This window comes from Zeus faber, assembly GCF_960531495.2.
Source record: "Zeus faber genome assembly, chromosome: 1".
NCBI classification, from domain to species: Eukaryota; Metazoa; Chordata; class Actinopteri; order Zeiformes; family Zeidae; genus Zeus; species Zeus faber.
The window spans coordinates 12286043-12302329 of record NC_137193.1 but is presented as its reverse complement, the minus strand read 5'-3'; the positions used below and the strand labels follow the sequence as shown (position 1 = coordinate 12302329).

Genomic DNA, 16287 nt, shown 5'->3' with positions numbered 1-16287 from the left:
ACATGCTCTCCCCACCAGGCACATCTAGACAAACAGTGCCAAGTAATGAAGCTATCAGAGTGGTACCTCGAGAGGTCGCCATTTTGAAAAACTTGCACAGCCCAGAGTGATTTTCCACTTTTCGTGAGAGCTCTTACGAGACGGTGTGTTACGTGACAGGCGGCGCTGATTGTGAGGTGATGTCTGCCTCGGAGAACCAGCTGGAATGCAAGGTGCAGTCCGAGGAGAGGACTCACACCGTCTCCAACCAGGGCTCCCACCTCGGTAGGTTTACACCTCGCCTCTTTGTCCGGCTGTCAGTCATCCTCTCTATAGGCCGCAGTTGAAAAGAATTGTTTTGGGCTTGCTTTGTGGAGAAATCTGTCACCTGTGACGGTGAGCGTGACAGTGGTGTGATTGAGTGTGACTAAAATGTGATTGTGTCTGGATATAAGCGTTAGACAGTGGCTTGCTTTTTTAAGACTTCAAAGAGTTACATTTTTGCAAATATTTTGCTCAGGGGGTGGAGTGTAACTGAGTACTTTTACTCAAGTGCTATACTTGAATACAGTCTGGACTATTGTTTTCCTGTACTTCTACTCCACGACATCTCAAAACAAATACCTTACTTTTAAATTCCCTACACTGAGAGACTGAGCTAGGGCTTTGTTTGCTGATTGTCTGACGCGCTACCAAAAAATATTTGCAGAGATCAAAATATATGTTTTTGTAACTTTTAATAATTGAATAAATCAACTTAGTATAACATGCAGAAAATATACTCAAATTATTAAATAATCATAGACAAAAACAGCAGTCAACAAAAAATACGGCGACCCACTCGGTTCTCCCTTTCTACCCCTGCCACGCAGGTGAACAGGTGACATATATTAAATAATGTTTAATGTATTAAAAATAATGTTAATGTTTGAAATCAAAAGGCCAAATACTAGAACCTATTAATCCACACACTTGGCCACTTTAAAAAAGAAGGAGAACTGCTGCTTACATCATCTACCACTAGTCACTTTCATGTATCAAGTATTACATTGCATACCTGTTTTGTCTTACCTCCTGGTAGTACATTGCAGTGTTTGTCTTACAACACTGTCTATCTTACCATTCAGTATGACACTGTATTGTTGTGGCCCACGACTATTTAAGATGTCCACGATTAAGTTGACTCACTGTCATTATTTTCCGGATTTTATTTTGTCTTTTAGGTAAATACTTTTATATTATTTATACTATATTACTCCCTTGCATTTTAGATTTGTTAAATACTGATGTTAAATACTCCTTAAATTCTGTTTTTAAATACTGTTTTATTTTAATAACTGCTATGCCCTTATTTTACTTATTATGTCAAGTTGAGTCGACTCTAAGACTAAGAATCTCATCACCAGTAATGATGCTTGCATTGTTATCAAGTATTTGACCATAAACTTGAAACTAACTAATTATAAAGACCAAGTTTGAGTGCTCTCATGACAAATCTATTGAACATTGTGGTTTGAAAATTGTAAATAAGAAAACAGCTTCTATTTTAAAATTAGAAAGCTGTGCAACATGTATATTAGAATGAAGTATAAAGACCTGTTCCCATTCATATGACAAAAGTAATTGAACTTTGAAAGATGACCTCTGGTCAGGGTTTAAAGAACAATATTTCAGGTCTTCCTCTTAAATGTGATTGTCTTTTTGCGAAGTTAGTGCCATCTAATGGTGACACACTGCAATTGAATGAATGGGAGTGTTTACAGTTTAAATTAAACACGCCCTGTCAGGACACATGGGGGGGATCCCAGCCGGTTGGCAGCCGCCTGTTATTTGACTGCGAGCTGGCTGGAAACTGACTGGAAGCTGGTTGCCATTCGGCTGTCAGCCGAAAGTCCTCTGGCAGGGACGGCCCTCTTCAAGTGGCTGTCCCTGCCATTGACTGTAACTGGTCGTGTGCCTTATTTGTATTTTCCTTGTACCATGTGGTAGATGGGGGGCGTGGTTAAGCCGTTGTCTGCGGGTTACAGCTCAGGCTCCTTCCCGCGCCGGCCCAGCCGTTTCAACTCAGCCTTATCAGCCTGCTGCCGCTGATTGGTCCGAGTCGGCTGGGAGAGTTCTCTTATGTGTTGCAGTGAGGATGGCGTGGTGCAGGAGCCAAGAGGATGAGATGAGGATGAGATTGCGGAATTGACACTGACCGCACTGAGCAATCTGATTTCGGTTTTATGTTCACATTTGGCCAGCGAGAGCCTTTTTTGTTGTGTTTTTTTATAATAAAAACCCACCGTGTCGGCACCTCACTGCAAGGAAGTCTCCGTCTCCCTCCCTGAACCCGTGTCTGTGGACAGAGCCTTCCTCATACCAGTGTTTAATTTTGTCCCTGCCTCGCCTTTTTATTTTTTTTATTGCATGTTTGTGTTGTGCAGAGTTTGGGAAGGGGTATGCCTGGAGCCCTGCTTCTCTGACGGTTTCCGTTGGAGACACAGTAGTTTGGCGCTGGGAGGCTCCACTCTTCCAGGACGTGGGCTTCAGGGTCTTCAGCGTTTCCAGCCCCAGTGGCACCACCTACGACGGGGGACTATTCAACACCGGAGATGCAAGGACCACAAAAGGTGCCACTTCCCAACCACCACCGCCTGAGAAAGTTAATTTTAGAGCTTTATGATTGATTACCAGTGGTGGAAGAGGAACTCAGGCCTTTTACTTCAGTAAAGTTACAAATACTGACACAAAATTATTCGAGTAAAAGTGGAAGTAGCACATTGATATTTCCACAAAGTAAAACCATTTGAGCTTTTGATATATTTGAATATAAACCTAATAATACTGAAAAGGTGTGTGTGTGTGTGTGTGTGTGTGTGTGTGTGTGTGTGTGTGTGTGTGTGTGTGTGTGTGTGTGTGTGTGTGTGTGTGTGTGTGTGTGTGTGTGTGTGTGTGTGTGTGTGTGTGTGTGTGTGCGTGCGTGCGTGTGCGGTGTGTGCGCGGTGTGTGTGTTTCAATCTTGTATCTCTCTCCCCCTCCCTACTGCCTCTCTCCATCCTCAGGCTTTTTCCTGTACCGGTTCACCACGCCTGGCGTGCAGTACTACAGCAGCGGGTACATCGATTCGAGCAAGACCAAGCTTCTCCAGGGAGTGGTGAACGTTCTGCCTCTGAGGGAGAAGAGAGGTGGAGTGTCTGTCAGCGTGGGCGGCATCGAGGCCAGGCAGGCAGCAGGCGGTAAATTCATCCCTGTCTCCAACACGACGCTCTAAGTTCAACTGTGGGTTCAGTGGTTCGCAAGCTTTTCCATATCAAGGACCCTCAATTTGATACCCACTTGATAAGATTTTGTCTCTGGGACCCCAATCTGAGAAGCTCTTTATGGTTAGATATGATTTGGTACAAACTTTCACACCTGTCTATAATACAGTGAAACTATGATCAAAATTATGGTCATTCTTGTTCTTTCTTGAATAGTCCCTATAGTGAATAGTGTTAACTATTAATAATTGAACTATTAATTTAACAATTGATTTAACTATCCATTATTTTTGCTGAGGACCCCATGGAAAATCTTGGATTACTCCGAGGGGTCCCTGGACCCCTCGTTGAGAACCACTGTTTTAGTCAATATGGCTAAGCTTTGAAAGACTTTTGTTTTCTAAGGCATTTGTACACCAACCTCTTTTAAACTTCAGACTTATGGTTATGTCAAAATGATATTATTGTTTGCTAACTGTATGGTTGGTAAGCCTGAGTTCTTGTGCCTAATCTCTGACCTTAATTAACTCATCCGCCCACAATCCTTGGAAACACAATCATAATTGTAATTGTAATTAAAGCTGCAAGCAGCGATGGCCGGGTCCTCGACGTTCAAGTGTCGGTGGGACGCAAGTTTGAAGTCGATCAGATAAATCACAGAGGAGGAGTTTGCTAAAGTACGGAGCATGAAAATGACCAAGTAGCAACAAAAAACTCATGTAAACACTGCCTTTTTTCAAAAATCAAGGAAATTCAAGAAATTCAAGGCTTTGCCACGCCCACACAATGTAACTAAAACTCAAGCTTTTAAAAACGCATTCGTGAAGACACTCGCCAAGTTTGAAGTGGATCTAATAAATCACCTAGGAGGACTCCACGAAAGTACAAAGCATAAAAATGACCAAAAAGTGATTCAAATGGCACTTTTAATTAAATATAGCCGACTTCATGTTGGGTTTAGGTCATGGCGCCAAATATATATGTTTTTTTAGTCTAGTGATGTTACATACGTGTACCAAGTTTTGTGAGTTTTCGTGAACAAAAGTGAATAGGTTTGATTTTTTTTTTCTTTTCTAGGTGGCGCTAGCGAGCCATTTTGCCACGCCCATAGAATATCAAATGGCTCACTGGGATTGATGAGGGTGCAAGGTTTTATGAGTTTTCCAGTATCTTAAGGCCCCCAAAAAGCCCATTCAATAAGGTTGAAGAAGAACGTGAAGAATAAGGGAAGCAATAACAATGGGGTCTTCACTCACCTGCTGTGGGCTTGGACCCTAACAAATGGAGCAATAACAATAGGGTCTTCACCCACATTCTGTGGGCTCGGACCCTAATTAGCGTTTGCACCAAAGTATAGCAAGCTAGTGTTCATGGAGTAAATAAGTACCAACTGTGAACATGGTATAAATATGACCATTTGCATTTCATTATTGCACAGTTTGTACAGTTTGAGACGCATGACATACTTTCAACTCTACGCATGATATACTGTCAAAAACACAACTCACATCATGTTTATTAAATTGGAGCATTCATTTTTAAACCACAAGTGGGTTATTATCATTACTCTAGTATATCGTATATTATATTATTTAGAGCTTTCTGCAGTGTTTTGATATAAGGCTTAACTTTCCATGTAGGGTCGCGTCGAGTCAGCAGGGCTGCCCCACAATGCATCTCTTCTGCGCCTCAGTGCAATCAGTCTTCCAACGGGAGCTCAGGTGGGCTGTCCTTCAGCTTTTCATCCTGTGCGACCCCCAAGGTCCACTCCATCTCCCCCAGCCAGGGCACCACCCACCAGGTCATCCACATCCAGGGCGAGGGATTCAGTGATACTGCCTGCGCCAATGAGGTTAGTACGATTTCAGTGACTGCGTACCGTGCATTACAGTTTTTTTAAGGTTAACTAATCATTCAAGTGCCAATCCATAAACTGTCTGTTGGGTGGATGACACTACAAGTCCCAGAATTCCATTCGAAACTGGAACGTATTTTTTAAACATCTGGGTTTGCCCTCGTCTTTGCTCATAGATGCCTTATTCTGATTGATTTGGTGTTTCCCGTGGTACCTTCAGGTGGTTCTTTTTTGTGAATGTTTATCCATATCAAGAGTTTATTAACCACAAGTAGCTGTGGGCCTGATTTTTGTATTCTTGCCAGGAAAGGCGGACCCAGCCATCAACAATGAACCAGCGTATAGCGGAGCACATAATGTGCATTTTACAAATCTTGGCTGTTTGGTATGAGACTGAGAATAGATATGGAATAAATATCAAAGGGGATTTTTTTTAACAGATTACCACTCACAAATCACATTGGGAAGAAAACCATTATTGTACTGGCCTCTGTGGGTTTAAATGTTCCACTCGGTTCACTATTTGCCACAGTCCAATCTGTATTATTGTACCTCATGTTATTATTTTTCCTCTCATTTAAAAATGTTATATCCTTATTTTATATCAAATATATATGAAAAAAAAGTATTCTCTCTCTAGAGCTGATAGTTCTAGAAGCAATTATTTGTATCACATCCATGTATCTCTGGTCAAGTTTTGATTCCTTGTTTAAACTGTGAATAAAAACAAAATGTTTGAACCAATCTCTTTGTAACCCATGGTTTCAGGTGACAGTCGGGGGTCTGCCATGCACGGTGCTAAACAGCTCTCACACCGACATCCACTGCAGGCTCCGCCCAGACAGCGGCGCCCCAGTCGGTGTCCCCCACCCCGTGGCCGTCCGGGTCAACAATCTGGGCGAGGCCATCATTACGGTGCCGAGCGAGATGGGGCGGCGCTTTGTGGTCCTGCCCGTGGTCGACTCTGTGACGCCCCCTATAGGCAGCACCACCGGCCACACTCGACTCAGCGTGCGCGGCTCTGGTTTCTCACAGGGCCAGGTGACCGCGGCCAACCTGAACTGCGCTGTACTGTCGGTCAACTACACCCACATCATCTGTGACTCTGCCCCCTCGCTGCAGCCAGGCGCCGGGAACGTGGTCTTCCAGGTCGGCCTGATCCAAAGCTCCTGCCACTCAAACTGCTCCTTCCTCTACTCGTCCTCCGTTACGCCCACGCTCACCGGCATTTCCCCGGCCAGTGTCGAAGGCAACGCCACCCTGGTGACCGTCTCCGGCGAAGGTTTCGGCGACAGGGTCGAGGATGTGGTGGTTTTCGCCGGATCCAAGGAGCTGGAGGTCATCAGGGTGACGGACACCAACATCACCGCCATGGCCGGCCCCCTGCCGGCTGGGGATCACAAGGTCCAAGTGATCGTGAAAAGTAAAGGCCTGGCGTCCGGCCTCACGACCCTGAGTAGCCGGGCCCAGGCGTCACTCAGCCCAGGGATGGGCAGCACGGCGGGGGGAACACCGCTGGTGATAACCGGGAACGGTTTTGCGCCAGGCAACACTAGCGTGACGGTGGGTGGTTCACCCTGCAGGATCCAGGAGGTGACCCCGGGAATGCTGCGGTGCCTGAGCCCGCCGCGTGACCCCGGGTCGGTGCCAGTCACGATTCAGGTGTTCTCAGTGCAGTACCCTCCTCTCAACTTCACGTACTCCGATTCCCACACCCCGAGTGTCACCTCAGTCAGCCCCGCGGCAGGTAAGCGTTCACAGTTTTTTATACTAAAGCAGCAGCCAAATAAAAATGTGTAAGGAGTACACATTTTTACATCTAATGACCTTTTTTTTTTCAAATGACTTTCAGTAGGTTTTGAAAAAATTTGATTAATTTGAGGCTGTGATTGTCAGACTATTGTTAGTTGTTAGTTACTACTGTTAATCTTGATTTGTAAAGAAAAACACTTGTTTCCCCATAAGTTACTTTTATTTAAATGTTAAACATTATAAAGAATAACAAAAATAAGAGAATGTTTAAACAAACATCTAAGCAGTTAGTTAGAATAATAAACAACAGCAATAAACAAAACAACAAACAAACTACTTCTTACAATACTTTTAAGTTACTCACCAAAATAAGTGCAGAAAAACAGATCCTGTTTATGCCAGAGGAGAACGCTGGTTGTAAAAGACAAATTACTACCTGCAGCTCTGATCAGAGCGATCTTTTCTCCAAACAAAGCAAATAATAACTCAAGATGTATTTAATTTACTCCGTTTCCTGCGGCTGCTCCACTCGGGAGGAGATCACAGATCACTCCTGAAGAAATCCCGCCCACGTTCTGCAGGGCCGGTGGCAAATGCTTGGGAACCTCTGCACTAGAGGACATTCCCTTGTGATGGTTGGGTTTATTTCCCACTTTCATCGCCCCGTCTATGGAATTGCTGGTCATTCTGGTCAAAGGCGCACTCTCCCTTGTACACACAGTGAAATGCCAGAGGAGACACTCTGTGCGCTTGTGCGTCCCCGCCAACTTGGACTTCGTACAGCGTTAGCGGAATATTTCTTGCAAATGTGCGTTCACTGTGTAACAAATTGGTTGAACTTATATTGAACTTTATTGTTGTTTTTTTAATAATATTCTAATTCTATTTGAATTTCGTTCCTGGTGCCCTAGTGCCAGGCGGGCAGGTGCAGTGTGCGTTGAGGGATGCGGTGCAGTGGAGCCCTCTGTGGAGCCGACCACAGCGCTCAAAACTCCAAACCAAACTTCGTGAAAGTCGGTTCGGAGCCGGGCGAGCCGCAGTCAGGACCCCACCGCTCAAGCTGTATTTGTTTACCGGCGGATCTTGACCGGCCCAATTTTGAATTGAATTGAATTGGTTTTATGGATTGTTTCCTCTTGCTTTGGTTTGCTTTTGATATATTTAAGTACTGTATTTCCTCAAAGTGACCGGAGCCTTTATTTTTCCTCAACTGCAGAGGTTACCGGGGCTTTATTGAACGCAGGCATATATTAGAGGAAGGCTTTTATATCTCAGAATCAGAATCAGAATCAGAATCAGAAATACTTTAATAATCCCAGGGGGAAATTACTTAATCCCAGGGGAAATTACTTAAATGATCTAATTTTCTCTGTTTAATTAATATATTTGATCATATTTTAGTATGAATTTTAAAACAAACTACCGTCTGGGTGCCATGACATGCAAACACATGTATCGTGAAAAAAGGGGATAGGTAGTAGCGATCCTAAAATTTGCACTTGTGGTGGTATCGGACGGGGAGAATAATAGTTTTACGAGTTCGCCTGAATGCACCATTTCCACCGCCGCTTGGAATGGTGGAGAGGGAGAACGCTCAGAGGGGGGCATTTTCCCCAAGAAGCCATCTGTGATGTGCTACCCAGCAGTAGGAAAGGAGGTAAATTAAATACATCTGCATTAAAAACACACTGTTTTATTTGCTTTGTTTGAGAGCGGAGCTCTGCACTGGAACAGCGCAGCAGCTCTGATCAGTTCTTCCAGCGGTCTGTATTTGAGGCAGGCTTTTATTTGTTTGTGTAGACCACGGCCCTGGTATTTATTACGCCCGGTTTTTATTTGACCACCGGTTTGCATTTGAGGAAATAGGAATAGGATAAATTGAAAATATGTAAACGTATCAGTACTTATTTTTGTGTCCCGTAGGTCCGAGCGGCACGCTGATCACACTGACGGGAACAGGGTTTGGTACCGACCCCCACCAAGTCTCCGTGACCATCAACCATGTGCCCTGCAACGCATCTTCTGTCAACGACACGCAGGTTCAGTGCACAGCCGGTGAGAACGCCGGCAGCACACACCCGGTCATGCTTCAACACCGGGTCAAAGGTTATGCCAGCTCCAGCGCTGTCTTCACCTACGAGCTGCTCCTCCACAGTGTGCAGCCTAATGAAGGTAATATATTATTATATTATATAATATTATGTTCGATTTGATTTATAATAATACAATTATCATATATTTTTTAAGTTCTTTGAATATATATATATATATATAAAAGAATGAGCATCAAACAAGCAATACTGATACTAATACTAAATATATCGTATCATCACTATGACACAGGCACTTTTTATCTTGAATATTTATCATTTGTGTCATCATTTATCATTTGCGTCGAAACTCTTCTCTTATCGTTGTCTTTGAAGTTCCATCCTTTTATATTCCCGTCTGAAAGCGCATACAGTGTCTCATCTCATGTCTCCTCGGTTCTCGTGACGCAGGCAGCTTCGGCGGGGGCGCCGAGCTGACGCTCCGAGGATCCGGCTTTGACCCTCGCAACTCCACGGTGCTTATCTGCGGCAAGGAATGCGAGATCCACAGAAACAAGTCCACATCCACCCGGCTCCACTGCCTGTCTCCGTACAACAATGGTAGGTGTGAGTGCGTGGAGAGAGATTTATGTCAAACAAAGATTTATACGAAAACGCACGTTTTTTCTGTCCATTTTTTTCTTGGGGTCGTCAGTTTCGGAGCTGACAAGCTTACAGTTTTTTTTAATATTAGGTATTAATAGTGTTGATAATTACTGTTAATGTAGCTTGGAACTAGATCAGTGATTGCTTTGTTGATGATCAGCAAAGTCTTTATATGATTCCAGGCGAAACCGACTTTTTAAAACAAAGTTGTGTCGGAGAACGTACCTTTTGTGTTTGTGGAAAAACAGGGAGTCAGTATTATTAGTCACTGTTAATCTTTCAACCCTGTACGGAACATACTGTTGTGCGCTATGTTGCTTTTCTGTAACAGTAATTGTGAGAAATGTTTCCATTTGGAAAAAATGTTTTTGTCCTGGTTTATTTTTGAACCGTCAAAGGATTCCTTCTTATTAGGTTTTTTTATGCCAAATCAGTCCCATCTCGTTTTGAACTCTCAATGACAGACCTGCCAACCTGCACGCATTTTGTGTACCCGCTACGCAATTCTTAGTCAAAATACGCAGGTACGAAATGCCAGCTGAAACTACGTAAAGAAAATGATTAAAATAAAATAAAAAATTTATATATAAATATATATTATTGTAATTTAATGACAGAAATCAATTAATACAAAACATACATATATTATTTAAACTACATCCCTCGGATTGGACCAGATGTGGTTCTATATCCCCTCCCTCTCCTCTCACTCAACATGTCAAACATCGGTTGATACACAGCACTGAGTGGTACTTTATTATCCACCGAGGTGTAACGCTGCACTGGGAGGTAAAATGGGAAGTGGGAGAGTTATAATAAAGCACAAAAATGTGAACGTGATGTTAACATATAAAAACGTGAGACGCCCCTATCGATCGGCCGTGACCGGAATTGGTCGGTTTTCACCGGCCCATCAGTGTCAGATATATTTTCTGATTCCGTGCCGGTCAAAATTACACAATGATACTGTGCTCATTTGCTCATGTACTCCAATACTGAAACCCGATACCAACATAATGTAACGTGGTTGTGTAGTTGATGCTCAAAAAAGAGCAAAAGAAAGAAAATGTCGCTGCGTGGAGGTTCGTCAAGGTAAACAAAGAAGATTTGATAAATTATTTATTTATCACCTGACAATATTCTAACATTGTGCAGACTGCCTTCCTGCCGCTGTCACAGTGGAGCTTTGCTTGTGATGAAAAGTTTGACTCTTTTTTTGAGACTTGGTTCTTGACAAGTCACTCAGTAAAACGAGTCGTTTGATTTGATTCACTTGGTTTAACGGACGGTGAGGGAAGGAGGACTTCCAGTGAACGACAGTGAGAAGAGTCGGGCCATTTATTTTATTTGTTTATTTTTTGTAATGATTGCAGTTTATTTGCAAAGTACCATATAAATATAATATAAATGTATATTTGCACTTAAAGTGAAAGAGACTTTAATTTGAAGTTTGGACTGGACATTTCCATGTTAGTTAAATGTCCCATGTTCTATTTTACTGGAACTCAGACATTTTCATGTTCTATAATTGTTCCATAATGAATAATAAATAATAATAAACAGTGTCAAAATCAGCAACCTCACTATTGTGGTAACTGAAAATTACAGTGGTTGTCCGTATGTGCAGCTGTCCAAACACGTGAGCGTGATCAGATCATGTGATGTATTTGTCATGGACGTACAGCAAATCGGAAATCAGAATCTGCATCGGCCAAGAAAATTGGAATCGGTGCATCTCTAGCTGGTAAACATGTTCGGTAACTTTACGAGATGATGCGTTTCAAGGTGTATATATCCTAATGATATGAATGTGTATACTGTATATATTTAGCTGTAGTAGTTGCTCATCACCTCGTTACCAGACGACTACGGTGTGAATAACTGATGGAGTCATTTAGCTGCAGTGACTCAGTCACCACGGAGACTCCCTGGTACACTGTTGTGCTACTCAAGATATTTCCCCAAGGTTGGCAGGTCTGCAGTGATCTTAAGCTGCCAATGATGGTCATTCAATAGCAGATTGGTTATTCATTATGCTCTCAGTGTTTTGTCACCGTGTCAGATAAAATGGATAGAAAGACATCTAGCGCTACTTGTTCTCTCGGCGCTTGATTTAGTTATATATATTATGTGTGTGTGTGTGTGTGTGTGTGTGTGTGTGTGTGTGTGTGTGTGTGTGTGTGTGTGTGTGTGTGTGTGTGTGTGTGTGTGTGTGTGTGTGTGTGTGTGTGTGTACGTGTGCATGTCCATGTGTGTGTCTCTGCCCTCAGGCTCTGAGTCGGAGGTGAGCTGTGCGGTATCCGTCCTTAACTGGCTGAACGGCGTAAACATATCAAATGGCTTCACCTACAAATCCCAGCTCACGCCGGTGATCTCCGTGGTTTCCCCGCGCCGGGGAGGCACCGCCGGTGGCACCCGGCTCACAATCACCGGCTCCGGTTTCAGGTGCGCTGTGTATACGGAGCCAGGACATAGTGATTAAATGGTGCACAAAAGGACAGAATGGGGAGGCCACGCCCAGGTTATAGACGGTTTAGAAAAAGATGCTCAAATTGCACAATTCATTGTTAGTGTGTTTGCAGATGTACTTGGTTTTGTGCTGTTGAATTTTTTATTTGAATGCCAATATGAATGTGAAGTGATTGATATTGGAGTGGAGTGATACTAGGGCTGGGTATTGGGCATCTCACTATTGTATTTGATTTTGATACAAACGGTATTGAAATGGGAATTGCTACCAACTTTTCAGTGCACCACCTGGTATGCATTAAAGAAAAAAGATTTCACGGAATTTTCAATTCAAATTCAACCTGGTAGGGAAGCTAAATATTTTAATTCATTTGTGACGGTGGTGGTATTTCATTTAAGCACAAAACCTTTGCATGAATTCCAAACAAATTATTGATTTTTTTGCCATTTTTGCCTCACACGTGTACTTCTTTTCCCCTTGTTTTGATGGCGCTTATTCCTGCTTGCACCGTGCAGTGACAACAGCGGCGAGGTTAACGTGACCATCGCGGGATCCGTGTGTGACGTCCAGTCCACCAACAGCACGCACATCGTCTGCGTGACCAACGCCCAGCGCCGGTCGCAGGAGACAAAGGTTCGGGTCAGCATCGGAGAAAGAGGCATCGCCAAGCTGGTAAGAGTGGTTGGTGTTGAGTATTAGGGTTGGACTGATGTGGGTTTTTAACGAGCCGATACCGATGTTTGTTTGACTGGGGCTGCCGATACCGACATTTTGTGCCGATATTCATTGTTGTTGAATTTGTTAAAAAAAAAATAATTGTGGAATAACTCCAGGAAGAATTACTGCCTTTAAATGACAAATTCACTTTTTTTTTTCCTTTTCTTTTTTTTTTGTTCATAAATAGAATGTGCAAAGGAAATAAAGTTGGGGGGGTTGGAGCGGCTCCACGGGGCTGCTCCTGCCTGCAGCCTTCTCAGGGCCTGGTGGCAAATACCACCAGGTTGGAAACCTCAGCATCGGGGAAAATAGCGACCATAGCACCAAAATGGCATATTATAAGCGGACTCTCCCTCTGCCCCTCTTCGCATGGGCGGGGTTGTCCGGAGAGTGTGAGAGAGGAGAGATGCAAATACTGGCACGGCTTTACAGAAGAAACAAGTTATGTATTTTAACAGCGACAACAATAGACAGGCCGATATCCCATATCTGTTAAAACGCCTATATCAGCCAGATATATCGGAAATATGGTATAACGATCAAACCTTATTGAGTTCTGCTTATAGATACATAAGATACTAGGATTGGGGATGGCCTCGATACCGCTTTTTCATGTCCGATACCGCGACCTTGAGTATCTGCCGATGTCGATCCCAAACCCAATACCCTTTTTTTCCATCTCTTAAGCAAATACGTTTTTAAGATGAAGATTAAACTGGACAAGCTGTAGCTCGCCTTATTGCCACACACACACCACAACACATGCATTACGTGCAGTTACGGCCGACACACACACACACACACACACACACACACACACACACACACACACACACACACACACACACACACAGATGGAGGCTGTGAAATGTGTTTTTAAGCATTTATCCACATCGAGGCTTGTCATCGTCTGCAGTTTTGTAAGGACAGTTTGTATGAATTCCCCTTTCTTTTAAAAGATTTGTGCTGGTCTTTGCAGCCAACAGACTACTTTGCACTTCCCATGCTTAGCTCTTAGCTTTGATATTTGCGGGTCCGGTGGCGCTCCAGCCGTGGGTGGAGTTACTCGATCGGTTGATATACGATTTTATCAAGGGACTCGCATGTGCAGATCTAAGATAAAAAGACGGCACGCGCCGCTGCCGTCTTTTTACCGCAAAAATATCGCCGCTCCAATTCTCTGAGTTAGGTTTACGTTTTCATATAAATCTAAATATATCTCTATGAGATTATATTATTTATTGCTATATTAGCCCCATGGACCCCATGGTGCTCTTTTTAACAGGCGCATATTTTTAGGTGTGAATTGGCATCGACGTAGGGGATTGTCTAGGCAAGACATATTCATTAGGAACACCTCGTGAACCTCGCACCTTGGCGCACCTGCGAGTTTTCTCAGAGAGGAAAAATGCCTGGAACCAGAGCTGGGGGTCCTTGTGCCTTTTCTTTTTGATCCAATCACCAGTGGTTACTCTGAGTGGAGAGGGGGGGAGCCTCCACCCCCTCTCTCCCTCTCTCCCTCCCTGCTCCAGTTTCAGAACACAGTAAACTGCACTTACACTGTTTCAATGCTAAGATTTTTCCTGGCGGATAAAAAATATTTAAAAAACGTCCATCATCAATGTCAATCGCGTTCAATGGTGCCGTCAGACGAGTCAGTTGCCGAGAGACGATTTAATTGTAAATCTGCCCAAGCTTTATAGGCAGGTCACAGAAAACTGACTGGGTTGTCATATTTCACAGTATGTGTTTTATGCGTACACAAGCACTGAAAAAGTGAGTTTTCCACAATAGGACCCCTATACTGTAGGTTCACTGTTTTTCAACCGAGGCCTTATTTAAAACGTTGGTTCCCATCATTTGCAAGTGTTCACAGCACGACCGCGCTGAACATTTTACTATTGATGGGATTCAACATTTTAGTAAAGCCTGGGTTGAAAAATGCCAAAACTATCCTTGAAATTTTCTCCGATAAGCGCAACTCAGTACAACCAGAAATTGAAGGTTAATGTTTCACCACAATAAAATCATTCTCACTTTAACAAAGTGGTTATTTTTATTTTGTTGATGGCCTGAGTATAAAATAAAGCACTTCCCTGGCAAACACAGTTTCCACACATGAGACGTTCTAACCATAAACCCTCAGACAGAAGTGGAGACCTTCCTGGAATGGAATATAAAACTTTCATCAGCATGTTACATCACACCTTTTGTGTGTAATTTAAATATATATATATATATTTTTTTAATCAATCTCTCCTAGGACAACGCCGACTTCTTCTACATTGATGTGTGGTCGTCCAGGTACACGTGGGGGGGGCTGTCTCCCCCGGAGAAGGGCACGTTCGCCGTCGTCACTAAGGGCCAGTTCATCCTGCTGGACACCAGCACGCCGGTGCTGAAGATGCTGCTCATTCAAGGTGATGTAAAAAAAAAAAAGATCCCTGCAGTCGTGGGTTCACGCTGAGAAGCTGTTTCCGGGATCGTTTTAATTGCAAAGTGACGATGGGCTGGCGTGACAGCGTTAGTGCAGGGATACTTCGACGGTTTGAGCCTATGGAGTTTGAGAACACAACATGATACTGTGGACGACAGGATGTCACATTCTGTGTGGTCCACAGGGACGGTGCCAGATAACACTGTATACATCTGTTATGTCATGTTCCATCTGGTCCATCTTGCATCTTTATGGCAAGTTAATATAAAAACAACACGTGTTGCTTAGCTTTTGCTGGAAGGTGTATTTACCAAATATCACCGGAGCTAGGCTACTTGATTCCCTCTGCAGCGTTGCATTGAGCTCACACATTTTAGCTTGCAGCCCATCGAGGGTCCCTTTAATGCTCATCCAATCATTACCGGCCCCATACTGTGAAGACTAGACGGTCATATTCAGAGTCAGACTACAAGATAAGGCTACGAGGTTCATTTCGATTGACATAGTTGTGTTTCATAACATGTCGGTCTTTATTTCATCATTAACACTAGATTTTCCGTCGAACTCGTTTGCAACCCTCTTTCGTTATTTGTTCGTGCTTAGGGGGCACACTGATATTTGACGAAGCAGACATCGAACTGCAAGCCGAAAACATCCTCATCACGGACGGCGGGCGACTCCAGATTGGTCAGGAGGAGGCGCCATTCCAGCACAAGGCCATCATCACCCTTCACGGCCACCTTCGCTCGCCTGAACTCCCTGTGTACGGAACCAAGACGCTGGCGGTCAGGGAGGGGGTGCTGGACATGCACGGTATGATGCACATACAAGCACACACACAGACACACACACAGGCACACAAACACACACACACAAACACATAGACACACGCAGAGACACACAAACACATAGACACACAAACACACACACACAGGCACACAAACACACACACACACAGGCACACACACACACAAACACATAGCCACACAGACACACACAAACACATAGACACACAAACACAAAGACACACACACACACAGACACACAAACACACAGACACACAAACACACAGACACACAGAAACACAAACACACAGACACAAACACAAAGACTCACAAACACACAGACACATACAGACA

The 16287-nt window shown here is 43.6% G+C and overlaps 1 protein-coding gene across 1 annotated transcript in view; it reads left to right on the top strand.

Moving 5' to 3' along the window:
* Window positions 1-16287, top strand: part of LOC307234783 (fibrocystin-L-like) — a gene marked incomplete at both ends in the record, with an annotated part of 62849 nt that overhangs the window by 24165 nt on the left and 22397 nt on the right. The window contains 11 exons of the mRNA XM_080006646.1: window positions 160-264; window positions 2406-2591; window positions 3024-3197; window positions 4862-5073; window positions 5845-6823; window positions 8752-9000; window positions 9330-9479; window positions 11795-11969; window positions 12510-12666; window positions 14975-15131; window positions 15752-15961. Coding sequence (XP_079862772.1) covers window positions 160-264; window positions 2406-2591; window positions 3024-3197; window positions 4862-5073; window positions 5845-6823; window positions 8752-9000; window positions 9330-9479; window positions 11795-11969; window positions 12510-12666; window positions 14975-15131; window positions 15752-15961 — 2754 coding nt within the window. The remainder of the gene's footprint in view (window positions 1-159; window positions 265-2405; window positions 2592-3023; window positions 3198-4861; window positions 5074-5844; window positions 6824-8751; window positions 9001-9329; window positions 9480-11794; window positions 11970-12509; window positions 12667-14974; window positions 15132-15751; window positions 15962-16287) is intronic.